We start from the raw sequence: 19136 nt of genomic DNA, 5'->3' as shown, positions 1-19136 counted from the left end.
GTTTTATTTTAGTACGTTATAACAAATTCATATTTTTTTTAATTTATCAGTACTGGTATGTATCAAAGTATCACGATGTAACTGTTACTATTTTTTTCCTGAGATTATATTTATTGACATTCAACAATTAAGCTGGACGAATCGGCCCCAATCGATTTTTCCATGTATTTCAATTTATATATATTTTTCATAGATCATTTTATTAATAGATTGTTGGATCAATTCTATGTGCATATTATGTGTGCGTATTAATGTGTGTGTATGTGTACTAGTTATATTTCGATGCTTATATTGAAAAAAAAGTCGAAACATTGTAAATCATTTATGTATAAATTTGTGATATTAAACTTTTGTCTTGCGCTGTACATTAAAAATGTTATAAATAACAACGTTAATCAAAATAAAATAAAAAGGAGTACTTTTGTAAAATAGGGCTTGATGTTTTGAGCTTATAGCTTGATAGAAATTGTATTAAATAAAATATTTTGTATTTACCTTCCTTCAAGCAAATATTTTTTATTATATTTAAAAATAGAAAAAAAACATTTATTTAACTCTATTTTCATAAATTTATTGTATTTTAATGACAGATATTTAAAAATGTATAAATATATGTATATATATATATATATATATATATATATATATATATATATATATATATATATATATATATATATATATATATATATATATATATATATATATATATATATATATATATATATATATATATATAAATAAATATATTTATATATATATATATATATATATATATATATATATATATATATATATATATATATATATATATATATATATATATATAAATAAATATATTTATATATATATATATATATATATATATATATATATATATATATATATATATATATATATATATATATATATATATATATATATATATATATATATATATATATATATATATATATATATATATATATATATATATATATATATATATATATATATATATATATATATATATATATATATATATATATATATATATATATATATATATATATATATATATATATATATATATATATATATATATATATATATATATATATATATATATATATATATATATATATATATATATATATATATATATATATATATATATATATATATATATATAATAAACGACACAAAAACACTAGGATCATAAGATAAACTAACTAAAAATTCGACAATGTAATGAACCTCAATCTATTTTTATAATTATTTAACATATTTTAGAATTTATTTGAAAATTGTGAAAATTTGTTGTTATAAGTTTTTCAAAGCAATATATTCTTAAAATATAAAACATATTTAAAAAAAATCTATCGTAGGTTGTTTAATTTTACTAATATTCTAAGGTTTTTAAAATGATTATCTTTTGTTGACTATCAACAAATTTTATTTTCAATTTTTTTTTAATAAATACATATATAAAATAAGTTCCCTGAATGTGTAAAAAATAAATATAACTATTATTGTATTGTTTTTGAGTTATTAATGTGTGAAAACTCCCTTTTCCCATAAATGTGATGCTTAAGAGTAATTATTTGCTAATAACTTTTTTTTTAGTTTTCTTTTTATTAAATTGAAAACGTAGTCCACCTTCAATAATAAAAGCCCAAAAATAAATATGTAAATTTTTCTGTCAAGAATGGCAAATAAATACATCGTGGAAGATGCCCCACCAATAAGAAAAATAATATTTTAAATTATTGAGAGGGATTTGAGATGGCATAGTTAATAATAATAATAATTTTGGATAATTTATACAGCGCCATTTTCGTAAAATTGTACGTCGGGTTTTTTTTTGTCAAGGACAAAGTTTTATTCATCAAAAACTATTTAGTTATTAAAATACCAACTTTAATTGGAAGATGTGAAATAATTCAAAATGATACATTAGAATATTTTAGAAAATCGAATATAATAAAAAGCCATGTTATTTTGTTTTTTATTTAAACTATACAATATATTATATTAAATATGTTATACACAAATATTTTCTACCGTCGTTTTCGACTGGTTTCCTATTTCAGAATTTCGATTGCATGAACCCCATACATAAACTTCTTCTTACACTTATCCGCACCCAATGGTGCATAGGGCACTGCATCGTATTGACGCATTCATTATGGTTACTTACATGAATGCAAGGTGATCACTCCTGTGCTTCAGGGACCAGTCCAGGGTAATATTCAATAAATATTAGAGTGTAAAATCACTAATATTTTTTTAACTGGAAGGTTTTTACATAACTAGTTACGCAGTTTAATCGGTGTAAGTACTTTTTTAATAAATTAATTTTAACATTATGGCAATCATCCGCCATAGATATTTGAGTATAATTTAGTTTCTATTGTTTTAAAGATTTCTATGGTATCCTTGAAATGTCTGCTTAGCTGTCAAACGAAACGAGAAATCGCGATAAGACGGAGTGTCGAGTGTGTCACGTTGGATTAATTTTATAAACCACAAGCTTAGAAAATATTTTTACAAATACAAGTACGTTTAAAAAATACATCAACGGCTAACCGGATCGTACTATTTTTGTATTATAAGTGATAAATGCGATCTCTAATGACGTTCAATTATTGGTAAAAAGCACATACACTTGTTATTGTGCTCATTATATTCCGTCCCTCCTTCGTTTTGCCCAAAATCATTCGATATGGATCTGCAAGGACTTATTTTTATGGTAATTTTCTCACAATGCATCAGTTCATCTTTTCAAGCTCCGAGTGCTCAGGGAGCGACGACAATCTTAGATATATTTCAAAAGGATTTTAATGACAAGAGGTGTAAAAATGCATTGGTAGATCCAGAAAAAGCGGATTTCTTAAAAGAATGTAACGTGAGCGTTCCGGAGAAGGTTTTCAATCAGGAAAATTTCAAGTCGTACTTGTGTATGGCTTATTACGACGTCAATTTGAAGATTTGCGATAGAATGAATGGCGGCGAAATTGAAATACAGAAGTCTCTACCGCAAAACAAGTCTAACATAGAGGATATATTAAATTCTTTGAATACCACTCATGTCGCTGATGATTTTTGCGATAAGCCTCCGGTAGAAATTGGACAGTCTGACTTTCCCGAAACCAAAGAATATGTAAAGATATTTTCTGACGCAATATCAGAACACCACGTTTGCCTTTCCACGTGCCACGACTTCTACGGGACTCTAAGACCGTTTTGCAAAATAATTCTCTGGGCCACTTCGAAACTCAGCAACCACGATGAGGCGACTTCAAAGTTTGAGAAGATGAACCATGTGGTGAAAATCGCTAAAAGTCAAAAAGCAGCGGAGGTGACTAACTCGTTGCCTCGAGTGTCTCCTACTTCTGTTGGTAAACCTACAGTTGCCCAGCCAATTGCAAAATATCCGGTTGATTCTCCCACAAACGTTGCATCACCCGCAATGGCGGTCGAACCACACAAATACTCATCAGCATCTGATAACCGAGATATCTCAAACAATTTGACTGATTTCTCATTCCATCCGCTAGCTGTGGACGCAGACCGAAAAAAAATCCCCGGAGCAGGTCTACCACAAAGACCTAAGGTAATATAGTTGTTTTAAAAAACAAAATGCTTGTTGAGTTTGTATATAACTAGCTAGTCTACCAATTTAGAGATGCACCCGTCTCTTCATCTAGACCAGAGGTGTCAAACTCAAAAGGCACCAAGGGCCGCATAAGGTATTTTTGGTACACCGGCGGACCACATCAAAAAACTCAAAAATCTCATTTTTATTTTAATCTAACTTTAAGTTAATAATTTATTATCAAAGACAAGTCACATGAGGTACAGTACAATAAACCCAACTTAATGATTTTGTAAAAAAATATCATATGTTCCTGTAAAAAAAAATGATTTCAATGAAGAATTAAAAATAAATGAAAAATATAACTGCGGGTATCCGCTGGCCGCAAAAAAATACTCTTACAATACATTCTTCTTCTTTTTCTTTTATCTTCTGTATTCCACTGATGGATGTAGGCCTCTCCTGTATTCTTCCATTTCTTTCAGTCTTGCTGCTTGCAGCCAATTTCTACTCCCCACAGCAGCTATGTCGTTGGACCATCTTTGTTGAAGTCTTCCAATGCCTATTTTATTCTCCCAAGGTCTTCATCTTAAAATTTTAGCGGTCCACCTTGTGGGATACTGTCTTGCAACATGACCAAAATCTGATGCGAGCATCGAATGTTAGGGATCTGGGCATTACATTTGTGAGCACCCTGACATTTCACGATCATATAGAGGCAGTCAGTGGTAATGCATTGAAAATACTACGATTTGTTCTGCGTACTGCCAGGGTTTTCGAAAATACCCGCGTGCTGAGAACTCTTTATAACTCCTTGGTGCGAAGTAGACTCGAGAGTGGCTCGATGATTTGGGGGCCACACGAGCTTAAGTACTCTCTTATGGTAGAGAAAGTCCAAAAGAAGTTTTTGAGGTATCTCTACATGAGAGAGTACGGCTATTATCCTTGGCTCTACCCGACCCAGTTTCTCCAGGGTATGCTTGGCTACAATAGTTTAGAGACTAGAAGGAATGTGTATTTGATTACGCATTTTTATCGATTGTTGCGCGGTATGATCGATAATCCTGAAATTATCCAGAGCATTGGTCTGTATGTTCCCGATAGTTACCTAAGACAGCGTCGGCATAGATTGTTTCACATTCCTATACACAGGACCAACCTGCCGATGGTTATGCCTGTAGGAAGAGCTACCGCTATGTTGAACAATATCACATTGGATATTGATCTGTTCCATGTGTCCGAAGGAGTTTTCCGAATCGGGATTCTTCCACACCTTTAAGTCTTATTGCTTACTTTTAATATATACGCCTTGAATATTGTTTGTTATGTATATATTATTTTTTTATTGAATAAATTGAATTGAATTGAAAATTGAATTGAATGTCCCACCCGTTGCATTTTGAGTTTTGCCACGCAATCCATGATATCCTCTTTTCTGTTTCGTTACTGATATCTTCATTTTTTATTTTATCCATCAGACTTAAACCAAGCATGGATTTTTCCATGGTTCGCTGTGTGCATTTGAGCTAGTCTACATTTATTTTTGTCAGAGCCAAGATCCATGTGTATTCACTGGCAGGATGCAGGGTTGCATATACGTTCTTCTTCAAACCCTTATCCGCACCCCAATGGTGCATGGGGCACTGCATCATATAAACGCAGTATTATCTTGATCATTAACACATGAAGGAAAGGTGATCAGCCCTCCGTTTCAGGTACTAGGCTCAGATTCAGGGTAATATTGTATAAATATTAGAATGAAAAATCACTTACATTTATTTGACCCTCCCATGGGAATCGAACTCCAGTAAGGTAGCCAAGCGTGCTGACCATTACACTATGGAGGCGGACATAAACATATACTTTAATAATACTTAAATAATAAATAAATAATTAAATTTGTATAATTTATAAAGCGCCATTTTTGTAAAATATTACCTCATGGGCGCTTTGAACTTTTGAATTTAAAATATCAACCAATGACCAATACGGCTGTCCAAACTTAAAAAACACAGTAAGGGACATTATTTTTTGTAGTACTTTTTTTTGCATTTTTAGTTACCGTGCTGGAGGTCACGGGTTCGATTAGTGATTTAACACTGTAACATTTATTTAATATTACCCTGGACTGGTTCCTGAAGCGCAAGAGTGATCACCTTGCCTTCATGTAAGTAATGATCAAGATAACACTGCGTCAATTTGATGCAGTGCCCTATGCACCATTAGGTGCGGATAAGGGTTATAATAAATATTATTTTGACATTTTTAAACTCTTACTTCCTGTAGGTGGAGGCTTTGCCAGAAACAGTTGTGAAAGCAACGACTCCTGAAAAGCCATCTTCAAGGGCCCCGCAAAATGTCGGTGCTCCAGCACCAGCCAAGTTACCGGAATCCAATAAGATCACAAACTCCGGCAAGATCCCAGATTCTGATAAATCAAATTCTGCGGAAGTTCCCGATTATGTCAAGGTTCCGGATGTGGTGCAGATTCCGCAGCCGCAAGGGAAGGGTGCCTCTCCCGAGGAACCCATGATGAATGAAGATGAAGACCTGGATGGGCCTATCCAGTTGGACGATATGGGAAGAAAGCCATCTGATCCCGAATTAGGTAAGTTATTTGAATTAAAAAGCTTTTTTTTTTTAATATGGTTACAATTTTTTTTTAAACTTTTAATTAATTATTTTTTTAAATACTCATACTAAATATTTTTCAAATGGAGAAAAAATATTCAGGTTTTACCTAAAAACATTTGTTGCACACTAAAAAGTTCAATAATTGGCTTGATATTTATTTTTAATACATTTCATTATATTTTTAAACTTTAAAAACGATCTCCTGCAAAATCAAGTTTTTTGATTTATGACGTTGTTGAAAGGAGTGAGCGAAATGTGATAATTTCAACTAACAATCTTAATACCAAAAATGCAGTTCTCTCCAATGAAGAGACAGAGCTCTTATGCTTGGAGAGGGACTTACACTTGTTAGTTATGTTTGTTAGTAATACAATTTATTTTTCATTTACTTTTTTTTTTTTTAAATAATTACAATATAAAACTGGTTCTAAGATATTACTTTTTTAGCAATCCGCTAATGTACTTATTTATTTTCTTTACATAAAGTTTAATTTAAATAAATAAATAAAACAAAGCCATATGGCGTTTGTCCACTACACGGAATTACATTCCGTCTGGCACGTCAGTTAGCGTTTTAAAACGACGATTGGCTTGGATTGGCATGTGCTTTTGTCTATATTTTTTCGGATCGGTGCTCTTGATCGATGCGTGAACACGTTGCATGTAAATTCGATCACGCTAAACTGTCGTAGTCGCAGTCATTTTTCAAAACCGGACTGCCGGATGGTCAAATTCCGGGTAGTAATCGTTTTTACCTAGTGCTGTCCACACGTGGTTTCTCAGTATGTGTACGTGTGCAATACAAGGCACTACTTGTTTCCATACAATTTCAAACCCTCATCGCGCCCAATGGTGCACAGGGCACTGCATCATATCGTATGCATCATAGCACATATTTATTTATATAGATCAATTAAAACATACGCATATTCAAATGCAACGTTGTGTCGAAATTTCAAATCAATCAGCGAAATCTTTAGGAGATTCAAGATTTTGAACAAATGACATTTTCATTTTTATTCAATATATGGTAATATTCACCAAATATGGACATGTGTGTTTTGGGTTTTTAAATTGTTGTTTCTCATTTAAGATTAACATTGAATTGACGAAGGTCCTTGACAATTTGCATAAAATACCTACCCATCTCAACCATAAACATAAAGATAAATATTTTTTATTATCCATGATTGCTTTAACATATCTCTCGAATCAATTAATACATATACTAAAAGTATTTTCCAAATTCTTTGTAATGAAAGTAATTTTATTATCACTGACTTAATTTTACACAATATTTTTTTATATAGCTACCAGTCAAGTTATTTGCATAAGTATTATGTTTCTTTAAACTCGTTAAATTTGATGACAAGGTCTTAAAATATAATTTGTATTTAAATTACAATATAATATTGACATTTAAAATTTTATTTGTCAACATTTTTATTTTATTCAAATCTCTTGAAGGCCCAGTATTCGTTAACCTTTCCGGGAGTACAAAAATTGGTCTCCGACTTTCTCTGGGGAGTGGGTTCTTTTTACATGAAAAAAAATTTTTTTTCAATAAATCGATGTATTATGAAAATAGAAATTATGTAAAAATAATTTAAAAAACACCTATTGGAAATATTTTTCAATTATGATACAATTACACACAAATATCCACAGATGTCATTCCTATACAAATTACATCATACTAACTGACAGATGGACTTCAACGTTCATTAACGTCAATACTACTTTAAGGAAAATTCGCACTGACGTTCATTTACGTGCATACTCCCGGACAGGTTAAGTCGCAACTTCATTTTCTCTAAATCCAGGTTACATTATATGTAATTGATTTTTTTCTTAAAATAAAATATTCATACTATTGATATATTCATACAATAAAACATTGAATGATTCCTTCTTTCTGACTTTGAAATTAGCCCGGCGCAGAAGGTAACAATACATTTCCCGTCCTTAACCTTTCCCTTACGGTGCTAAAAACTTCCGCATGCACCGGTGATATGTATTTTGTACTCCATATGAAAATGTGAATATTCCTAAATGTTGCTTTTATTGGACATAGTTGTACAGTTGAAATGTAAGAATTTTGTAATGTTAGCTCTGGTAAGTATCTGAAAATGAGAAAAAAATTCATCGCAAGTAGCCGCAATAGCTAGCATAGCGACACGACCGCCACCTAAAACAATGTGCGCACTACGGCGCAGTAAACATGCTATGACATGCGCATATACTCAAAGCACGCCACGGCACGCACTCTCTGAGAAACGTTTTTGTATTGGTGATTTTATCCCCAATTTTTCCCAAATTATTTATTTCTGTCAATGTAAATGAATAACTTTTTACATGATTTTATTAAGGAGAAACACAAAAATTCTGAGCCCGTATCTATTTTATTTTATACTGATATTCTCATTTTAAAAGTCAAGATGTAGTTGAAGTTCCCGTTCTTAGTGTGTTAATAACTATGTCATATTTTTTGTCTGCATTTTAATATAATTGTGTCACAGACAACTTTGATCAATAAAAGAAATGTTGAGTAATATATCCAAAATAAAACAAGGTTTTTGTTGGATTGAATTCTACATTTATTTATGTATATCTTAATACGTGACGCGTTTCCTCTTCTTAGGACATTATCAAACACTGACACTTATATACTAACAATAATTGCTATTATTAAGTCTAGGAGTATATATAATGGTGGGTATTACGGTGGGTAATGTGTATTTCTGTGAATGAATAATATTTCACATTACCCACCGAAATACGCACCATTATATCTACTCCTAGACCTAATAATAGCAATTATTGTTAATATAAAAGGACATTTTGTAAATATTTTACGTCAGTGTTTGATAATGTCCTGAGAAGACGAAACGCGTCACGTATTAAGACATGGGTCGGCAACCTGCGGCCCGCGAGACATCTTGGTGCGGCCCGCGAGATTCTCGCCGCAACGCACATGACGGACGATATTATACACAATCGAGTGAAAGGAGGCGAGAAAGGGAGCGAAGGGAATCTCATTGATTTTATTAAATACAATAATGTCGTTAAAATATACACTTAGCGTTTTATTTTTAAAACTAAAATATTTGTACATAAATATTGTATGTATACCTACTGCAAGTGCGGCCCGCACTGATCCCCATGAAAAATATTTGGCCCTTTTACAACAAAAGGTTGCCGACCCATGTATTAAGATATACATAAACGAATGTAGAATTCAATCCAACAAAAACCTTGTTTTATTTTGAATATATTACCCAACAATTCAAAATGGAATTCTACTAACTATCTGCAGTTATAATAAATAAAATAAAACAAATGCTAGATTTTGTTTATTGTCAGTTTCCTTTGAATTATTGTCATGTTTCTTTCTCAACAGAAGAGGATTCCGATGGTGACTTGCGAGAGATTGCAATGGGCGCGGCGGGCGGAGCGGCTCCAGTGGAAAACCCCACTATTGGTTCTCTAATCATCATGTTTATCCTTTACACCGTTCACAATACACTTCTACAGTAATGCCAATTTTGTGTGATTTAATTCAACTTGGGGACGCTACCAACCTAACAGAAATTCATCGTCTCATAAGATTTTCTCTATATGGTAACACAGGGTCACTGTAAATTTGAAAGTCTAAATGGATATGGAAATCCAAGGGCTTACCACTTTTTTCTTTAAAATCATCTGTTAAGTGATTTCTCAGTAGTATCATTCTGTTTGTAGAGGTCCATCAGCGTAAGAGGTCTAATGCTATGAAACAGGGTAAAGGGAATGGTGTTTTTAAAAATTAAAACATATAGGTGCCTCAAATATTTTTATTTTTATTTAAAAATTTTAATATTTTGTGTCGGGTTGTGGTCCGGTGGTTAGTGTTGCAGACTCTTGAGTCAGAATTTCTCGGTTCAAACCCACTCTACCACAATTTGATACCTATTTTCAATAATGAGCCGCTTAGGCTCACAGAAATAGTATAAAGTTGAAGTATTTTTGTAAATGATAAAATCACAAATATGTACTTCTCTATTTGAAAAAAAAGTACGGTATTAAAAATATGATATAATATTTTGATAAAATTAAGAAAAGTATGTTGAGATGGTTTGGGCATGTGGAACGAATGAGTGAAGAAAGAATGGCAACACAAATTTAGTAGGCGAATTTAGTTGTAAATACATTGAATGATGAATGATAATGATAGTGTTATATCGCTCACTCCTTTCAAGAACGTCATAAATCGAAAATCGTCAATTTTCAGTTTTGCGTGTTTTCGGAATGCCCAGAAAATGTACTATATCCCAGCAAAAGAGGCATATTTTAACTTAATATTTACTCGCTACAGGGCAGAAAGTGTTGTTTTTGCATTTTGAATAAAATGTATTGTTTAGTTATTTTTTTAAATATACTAAATATTTTTCAAATGGAGAAAAAACCTTCAGATTTTATCTAAAAAGATCTGTTGCACAATAAAAAGTTCAAAAAGTGGCTTGATATTTATTTTTAATTCGTTGTATTATATTTTTAAACTTTAAAAACGTTCTCCTGAAAAATCAAGTATTTTGATTTATGACGTTCTTGAAAGGAGTGCGCGATATAACCATACCACAATGTTAACACATTTCGGACGGGTGTTTTTTACGCTTGCGGACTGCTGGCGATGGGATTTGATAACTATGATTTGATACCTTAAAGAGATTGGTACGTAATGTCAATATAAAAACATTAAATATGTAATTTCTTCTTTTCTGACTATGAAATGAGGCTGGTGCAGAAGGTAAAAATACCCTTCCCATTCTTAAACATCAATTGATTGAACGGGTAGAAATACCTTTCCCGTCTGAAGTGTGTTAACAATGGTTTTAATATAAAAAATATAACACAAATTACATATATGGGACACTAAACTAGAAGGTAATTACACCTCCTTCCTTGTTTGTCATAGCTAAATTCTTATCCTGGTGGAACTCTATCATATATACATATTTATTTCCGGTATAATTAAAACATTCACGTTTGTACAGACATTTTTAATAAGGTATCATACTTAAATGTTCATAAAAACATCACACAATATTTGCATTATCCAAATATATTGTACCCATAAGAAGCATGTTTAAAAAAAATTATTACTTATTTTATCAGACTCTAGTTTATTTACCCTACGGATGATATGTCAATATATATTATTTTGTCTGATAAAATAAATATTAAAGAATTCTCAATGATCAAACGGTAAAATGGAAATATCCAAAATTGGAATGATTTCAGACTCTCTCTCTTAAAAAATATATGTGAACTTATTCTGCATGAATGTCACTTACGTTCGATTGAAGTAAGTTATATACTTCACAAAACTCTTAACTGAAGGCGCCACATTAGCCTAAATTTAAATATCTACTAAATTACAATTAACATACGAAAGCCATCCAACAACGGTGCATACATCTTTGAAAAATTATTATATCAATATTATAGCTGTCTCAACTGATGATGCCACATTTATCCATACTTCCAAATCTACTGAAATGGTACTAACATATGAAAGGGATTCAAGGCCCCTGCATGTATACCAGTTCCAAAAATCAATGCAATATCAATCATGGGCGGAATGGTGAATGTTACACAATCGTATAAAGTGATCATTCAATCCAGCCAAACGCCAGGTCGTAAGCCCCGGGACGCTGAGACATTATCTTCTTTCATTTCAAAATGATAGATGCTTCATATCAAGTTGAGACACCTGTAATATAGAAATATGTTTTCATTGTCATTTTTTAGAAATATGGACACATTTTTACTATTATTTTTATTTTATTTACATAAATAATATACATTTATTTAAAGAACAGTTAAAAACAAATTTAAAATATTTTTTGCAAAGACCCACGAAGCCTCCTTGTGTGTCTTGTTGGTGGAGTTCTTTATACATACATTTTTTATTGTTTTTATTGATTTTAACCTAATATGTAGACACACAAAAAAGAGAGAAAAAATTAAGAATATAAACTATTTTACAATTTTCATAGAATTAACTCTTGATCATTTACCGAATGCATTCACTCTATACTTATTATTATTACTTATTTGTATAAAATTCATCTTTCATAATTTAGACCAGTGGTTCTTAACCGTGTTAGAGGTACCGAACCCCACCAGTTTCATATGCGCGATCACCAAGCCTTCAATTGGATAAAATTATTATTAGATTGATATATTCCTTTCAAATAATATACTAGATCTATTGGATAAATGAATATATCGTATGTCATGTTGATATATTCCTTTCAAATAATATACACTTGGGTCTCTTTTTATGCGATAGATACGTTCCACGGGAAATCGCATAAAAAAAACTTGAAGTACATACAAAACTGGGAAAGGTTCCATTATTTTTAAAAACTGCATAACTCCAAATCAAAATGATAAAATGTATTAAAAATCGCATAAAAAAGTTTATAAAAAAAATCATAAAAATTAAAATAGAAGAGCTTTTCCTTAATCAAATATCCACATATGGGAAATCAATTTAGAGATTAATCTTCAATCCAAATTACAAGGCTTTTTCTGTTTTTTTTTCCAATAAAGCATCTTTTGAATACGATGTAAAATTTGAGCTTAACTTTGTGCCAGTGACACAATCACACTTTAACGGTTGTAACCTGCACTAGTCTAAATTTGAGATTTTTTAAATGCGAAATCGCATAAAAAAGACTTGAACTACATACAAAAATAAGGGATAGGATCCTTTACATTTGAAAATCGCATAAAAAAGATCCGCATAAAAACAGATCTAAGTGTACTAAATCTATTGTATAAATGAATATATCGTATGTCATATTATTTTTCATAATATTTTATACATTCCTTTCAAATAATATACTAGATCTATCGGATAAATGAATATATCATATGTTGTATCATTTTTCGTAATATCGTACAATAAGTCGGGTATGTTTTGACCTCCGCCGAACCCGGGAGACGGACTCGCCGAACCCCTGGGGTTCGATCAAACCCGGTTAAGAACCACTGTTTTAGACACTCATCCTTCATTTTTTCTTTAAAATGATTGTGGTTATCTTATGATCTTTAATGTGTGCAAATTTGCTTTAGACTATGTATGTATATATTAATTATTATTATTAGAGCTAATCCAATCTTCCTACCTCAAGCGTGGCATGGAATCTGTGAAGCACGGCATGAAATTGACCTTTTTTACTTACTCCTTTAGCCCTACCTTTGGGATCAATAATTTGGTAAAAAATCCTCATTCTAAATGGTCTAAAGAACTGTTTGATATGAAATCAAGTTGTTCAACCATTATCCATAAAGTCATTAAAAAATAAACTAATTATATAAGTTCTATTCATAAATGGATTTTAGAAGTGGGCAGATTTGAAATCGATGGTATCATTTGGCCATGCCGTATTGGACTGCATGTCATAAACAATTTTCTTTTAAATAAATTCGTAAATAAGTTTTTAATTATGTATTACTTAGTAAATACCACTTTTTCTTAAAATCTACTGTGACACGTGTTTCGATGCATTCTGCATCATTTTCAAACACCGTGTTTATCATCATTTTCAATTACGGTGTTTGAAAATGATGCGGAATGCATGGAAACACGTGTCAAAGTAGATTTTAAGAAAAAGTGGTATCTACTAAGTAATACATTAATTAAAAATGGATAGATTTTACCACAAAATGACTGCCGAATCAATGAATGAAATTGTAAATAAGTATTGTGTATTGTGCCCTCAGCACGGGAAAACTGAGTGAGGGGACATTATTGTAATTTTTAATGATGTGTATGATGTAAAATATAAATATAATACTATTTTTGACATCTCATCAAAGATGAAGAAGAATATGGAAGTCTGGGCATTTACGGGACTGACGACCGTCATAGGCTGGTTTAAGTGATCACTTTACACACGTGTAACATTCACCAATTCTACCCATTATTGACAACCACACTACTCAAATTCTTGGGTAGAATAATGGGTAGAATTGGTGAATGTTACACGTGTGTAAAGTGATCACTTAAACCAGCCTATGACGGTCGTCAGCCCCGTAAATGCCTAGACTTCCATATTCTTCTTCATCTTTGATGAGATGTCAAAAATAATATGAAAATAACTCCTGTAATTGGAGATAATCCAGATTTTGTGAACAAGTATTTGGACACACTCAAAATGTTGTATATAAATATAATATAAACAAATTGGTCTATTTCATGCCAATGTGGTTTTATAATGAGAAATTATATGTTTTTAGGTGTAAATCGTCCTGCCTATATTTCTAACGGGGAATTCATTGGCGCTGAAGACTCTCATTTCTTTCTTTACTTCCTGTTTGCTTCTGCTGTCCTGATACTTGGTTACATCATATTTCACAATAAAAATAAGGTGAACTCATTTTAATTTCAATTTATTTACTTATGGAACGTGAAACATGAAACATAGAGTTGTGCAAAAGAAGGATGAAAGTAGACTGAATGCGGTCAAAATGCGATCTCTCAGAAGAATGTGCGACAAAACGATGTATGATAGATGTTCGGATAGTGAAATAAGGAAGGAATGCAAAGCTGAGATAAGCATTATCGATAAAATTAAGAAAGGTGTGTTGAGATGGTTTGGACATGTGGAACGAATGAGTGAGGAAAGAACTGAGAAATGAGGTGAATGTAATTGGAAAAAGGAGCAGAGGAAGACCGAGAAAAACATGGCACGATCAGATATGCCAAATACTTGAAAGTGGTCAGGTTAGGAGTCGTAATAATCGGCAATAGGTACGTATGAGGAGATGCATGAAGAATTTTTAGCAAAGACAGAGTGGTGTGGCGTTCTATTCTCTCTGCCTACCCCTGCGGGGAAGCGGCGTGATGGTTAGTTAGTTAGTTTATTTTATTTTATTTACTTATGTTTATTTCAAATACAAGATATGTAAGAGAGCCTTACTCAGGCTTGTTTTTGTCCGCCTCCATAGGTTAGCACATTTGTCTACCACGCCGCAGGTCCCATTTTCAATTAACCTTTTAAACGCGTTAACTTTGTTCCTAAGAGACGCTCGTGCGCGGCTGTATTTCGCCGTTTTTTAAATGATTACTTTTATGTATTTAGTTATGAAACGATTTATTTTCCTAAACAAAAACGTTCAATGGGATTCATTGTGCCTTTTTGGTACTCTATAATACACGTGTGTCACATTATTCTTGAAATATATCGTAATATAAACAAATTAGATCGTAACATAAATAAATCAAAGCACGCATCGTGTGTCACTCTTACCCACTGGCGATGCGTAGCGTCGAGAGTGAGACAGATATAGGGCATGATTATGGCGCGGACTAATTACCGACCGCAAGAAAAATCAGGGATCTGTTGTTTTATTTATCCTTGTGATGTTACAAATTATTAGTCAGATATTTCAACAGATGTCATAAGGCCGAGGATTGACGTATTATTTTATCCAAAGTTCCACACTATGAAAAAATCCCTCCAAGTTGAACTGAGGTTCGAAACTTGGAGCAAAGTGAAAACACAAACGCTTATGTCAGTCGCGTATGGGGCATGTCTTGTTAAAACACATACGCTTATGCGAGCCGCGTGGATCCGGTTAAAACGAAATATAAGTAGTTTTTATAGTATTTATTTAACACATTGTTTGCGGGAAACGCTTAAAAGCGTCTTTTACATACTGTTTGTAGAGAGCGGGAGACGCTTATAAGCGTTCTATTTGCTTACTTTTGGTAGAGTGTAAGGGAGCCAAGAAACATTGTGTAGATCTGAGTTGGGTTTGCGGTTACTTGTTATTAGTATACGATCCTAATTAGTACATATACTAATTAGGGTTTGGGGTCGATAAAAAAAATGATGACAAAAATGTGTTAATATTACCCTGGGCTCGTACTTAAACCGCAGGATTGATCATCTTGCCTTTATACAATTAACAATCAACTTAACATTGCTTCAATTTATTATAGCATTTTCAAATTAACCTGTTAACTGCCAAGAGCGTCTTAAGACGCATAATTTTCTCATACAAAAATTACGTCTTAAGACGCGCCGTTTTAAATGGGCGTTTAGTAAAGAAAATAAATTATTTAAATGTACAAATATATTAAACGCATAGTGACATCTATTGAGAATATCTTTGCATACTTAGAATTGAAACAGAATTTGTTTTTACCACTTTAAACGTAAATTAAAGAGAGCTTTGTCGTCGGAACAACTAATGGCGCTCAGGGTTGTCCAATAATCCCCGTGTTGCCGTCACTGCCGAATCTGATGACAGTGATTTTAGTGTCGATTCTGATGATTTTTAATTTTTAATTTTTTTAAATCGAAGTGTGTCATTGTGTATACTTTTAATATTAAACTAACATAAACAATTACTTTTGACATATAATTTAATTTTCATATTTTCTATGACAAATTTTGTGACAACTCTGCACCATGAACAATTGATTTTATGATTATGGATAAATGACTGAACGACTGGCGCGCTCTTCATTTATTTGGCAAGTTTTATAAATAAACGTTAATACACTTTTAATAACAATATGTTTGGAAAGTTTTATTTTTGTCGTAAAATTCGCGCCGTGCTGGGTACCGCCATACATGTACCTGCCGGTAGTTAATCGGTTAATTTGTGTTTTTAATAATAAAATACAATTCAGTAGACTCTAAAAATCAGCGCTTGATTTTAATATATATTCCGTAATTTTTTTTGTTTTTTAGGTTCTGGGTCTACTGTTGGAAGGCAGGAAGGGTGAGGGGCGCAGGAGGTGTCCCGGGGGCGGACCGGCCTACAGGAAGTTGGACTGCACCCTGGAGGAAGCTGTCAACTCCGCGCCGCCTTCGCACACCCCCCATATCGTCTACTGATCGCCCAAGCTCCGCCGTTGCAATATTCGTGTTATATAAGAACATCGTCACACCGTGTTGATAAGCGAAGGTCTGTAATTTATTAAACCCCACTGGAAACCAAACCCGGAACCTCGTGTCTAGTGTCCACACTTGCCAACCTCTACATTATGAGACAACACATTAAAATTAACTTTTTGGAATATCTTCCCTTGTTCCCTTCTAACCCTTATCCGCACCCAATGGTGCGGATATATGCCCAATAAGGCACCGCATCGTATAGGAGCAGTGTTATCTGGATCATTAAATACACGAAGGAAAGGTGATCAGCCTTCCGCTTCAGGTACCAGTTCAGGGTCATATTCAATAAATATTATACTTAAAAATCACTAATATTTATTTTGACCCTCTTGGGAATCGAACCCGGGACCTCCAGCATGGTAGCCTAGCGCACTAACCACTACACTGTGGAGGTGAACTGATTTGGAATATCATGATGATTTAAATATTAAAATCAAACTTTTGTATAAGACATCCGCCTCCGTAGTGTAATGGTCAGTACGCTCTGCTACCGTTCTGGAGGTCCCGGGTTCGATTCCCAGGGGGGGTCAAATAAATATAAGTGATTTTTTTTCACTCTAATATGTATTTGTTTAATAATACCCTGGACTGGTACCTGAAGCGGAGGGCTGATCACCTTTCCTTCATATGTAAACGATCAAGATAGCCCTGCGTTTATATGAAGCAGTGCCCTATGCACCGTTGGGGTGCAGATAAGGGTTTTTTGTATAAGACTACTTTTGATTTTGTTAAAGTAAACACATCTATTTTCGAGAACTACACAGTTAAACCCCTATTTTACTTTTCCTAAGGGACTGAAAAAATAAACTTAAATGGAGGGAATGTATAATTTTGGGGCTTTGAAGAACACATTTTAAATTTGTTTTTTGCAAAAATTGTAATGAAAGGAATAATACAAATAAAAAACTTAAAAAACTATGTCAAGAAAATAAGCATTATAAAACTAAAAAAATAAACTAACTAACTAACCATCACGCCGCTTCCCCGCAGGGGTAGGCAGAGAGAATAGAGCGCCACACCACTCTGTCCTTGCAAACATTCTTCGCCTCTTCCACGTTCATGCATGTCCTCATACATACCCGCCGATTGTTACGACTCCTAACCTGACCACTTTCAAGTATTTGGCATACCTGATCGTGCCATGTTTTTCTCGGTCTTCCTCTGCTTCTTTTCCCACTAACATTCGCCTCATAAATTTGTTTTACCGTTCTTTCTACACTCATTCGTTCCACATGTCCAAACCATCTCAACACACCTTTCTTAATTTTATCGATAATGCTTATCTCAGCTTTGCATTCCTTCCTTATTTCACTATTCGCACATCTATCATACATCGTTTTGTCGCACATTCTTCTGAGAGATCGCATTTCGACTGCATTCGGTCTACTTTCATCCTTCTTTTGCCAACTCCATGTTTCACTTCCATACATTAGAGCTGGAACCAGGACTCCGTTGTGCATTATAGATTGAGTCAAATATCAAATAAGCATTATAGATTGAGTGAAATATCAAATGACATGATATTTTCGACGTAAACTGGGGGAAAACATTGTAAACGCTGCTAATAAATGTAAGAAAACATATCGGGACTGAAATAATAACATGCAATTGGCGGGAAAATGTTGATTCCGGCGATGTAAAATCCGGGTTTCACTGTATTATCATAATCAGGTGAGTTTGTATTTTCACCTGTTTATGAGAACATTTGTAGTTCTCGAAACTAGTTGTGTTTACATTAATAAACTCACATGTGATCTTGTACAAGTGTTTTACTTGTAAGTTTAAATTATTGTAATGGCATATTACTTATATTTATTTTGATTCCCCTGGGAATCTCATTAGAAACCTCTATGGACCCAGACAGAAGGCAGACAACTTAATATAATTTATTACAGACCTTCAAATATTACACACATTGCTCACTCCTTTCAACAATGTCATATATCAAAAAACTTGATTTTTCA

The 19136-nt window shown here is 32.7% G+C and overlaps 1 protein-coding gene across 2 annotated transcripts; it reads left to right on the top strand.

Annotated features, from left to right (window-relative positions):
- The first annotated feature begins 2414 nt into the window (after positions 1–2414).
- On the top strand, positions 2415–17294 carry LOC148311444 (uncharacterized). 2 transcript variants are annotated; one of them, XM_088256746.1, is made up of 5 exons: positions 2415–3595; positions 5864–6185; positions 9612–9692; positions 14501–14631; positions 16966–17294. In XM_088256746.1, exons 1-5 carry the CDS (start codon positions 2705–2707, stop codon positions 17110–17112), a joined length of 1572 nt encoding a protein of 523 aa, XP_088112872.1. In that variant the 5' UTR covers positions 2415–2704; the 3' UTR covers positions 17113–17294. The 2 variants fall into 2 exon arrangements, 1 of the variants encoding a protein (XP_088112872.1); XR_015837270.1 differs by having other exon boundaries at positions 2438–3595; positions 9612–9744; positions 16966–17101.
- The last annotated feature ends 1842 nt before the right edge of the window (positions 17295–19136 follow it).

Source organism: Brachycentrus maculatus, unplaced genomic scaffold (genome assembly GCF_059751285.1).
Source record: "Brachycentrus maculatus isolate JH-2025_06_01 unplaced genomic scaffold, ASM5975128v1 h1tg000065l, whole genome shotgun sequence".
Taxonomy (NCBI): Eukaryota; Metazoa; Arthropoda; class Insecta; order Trichoptera; family Brachycentridae; genus Brachycentrus; species Brachycentrus maculatus.
Note: the sequence above shows the minus strand (reverse complement) of the source record. Positions and strands in the feature narration are given on the sequence as shown.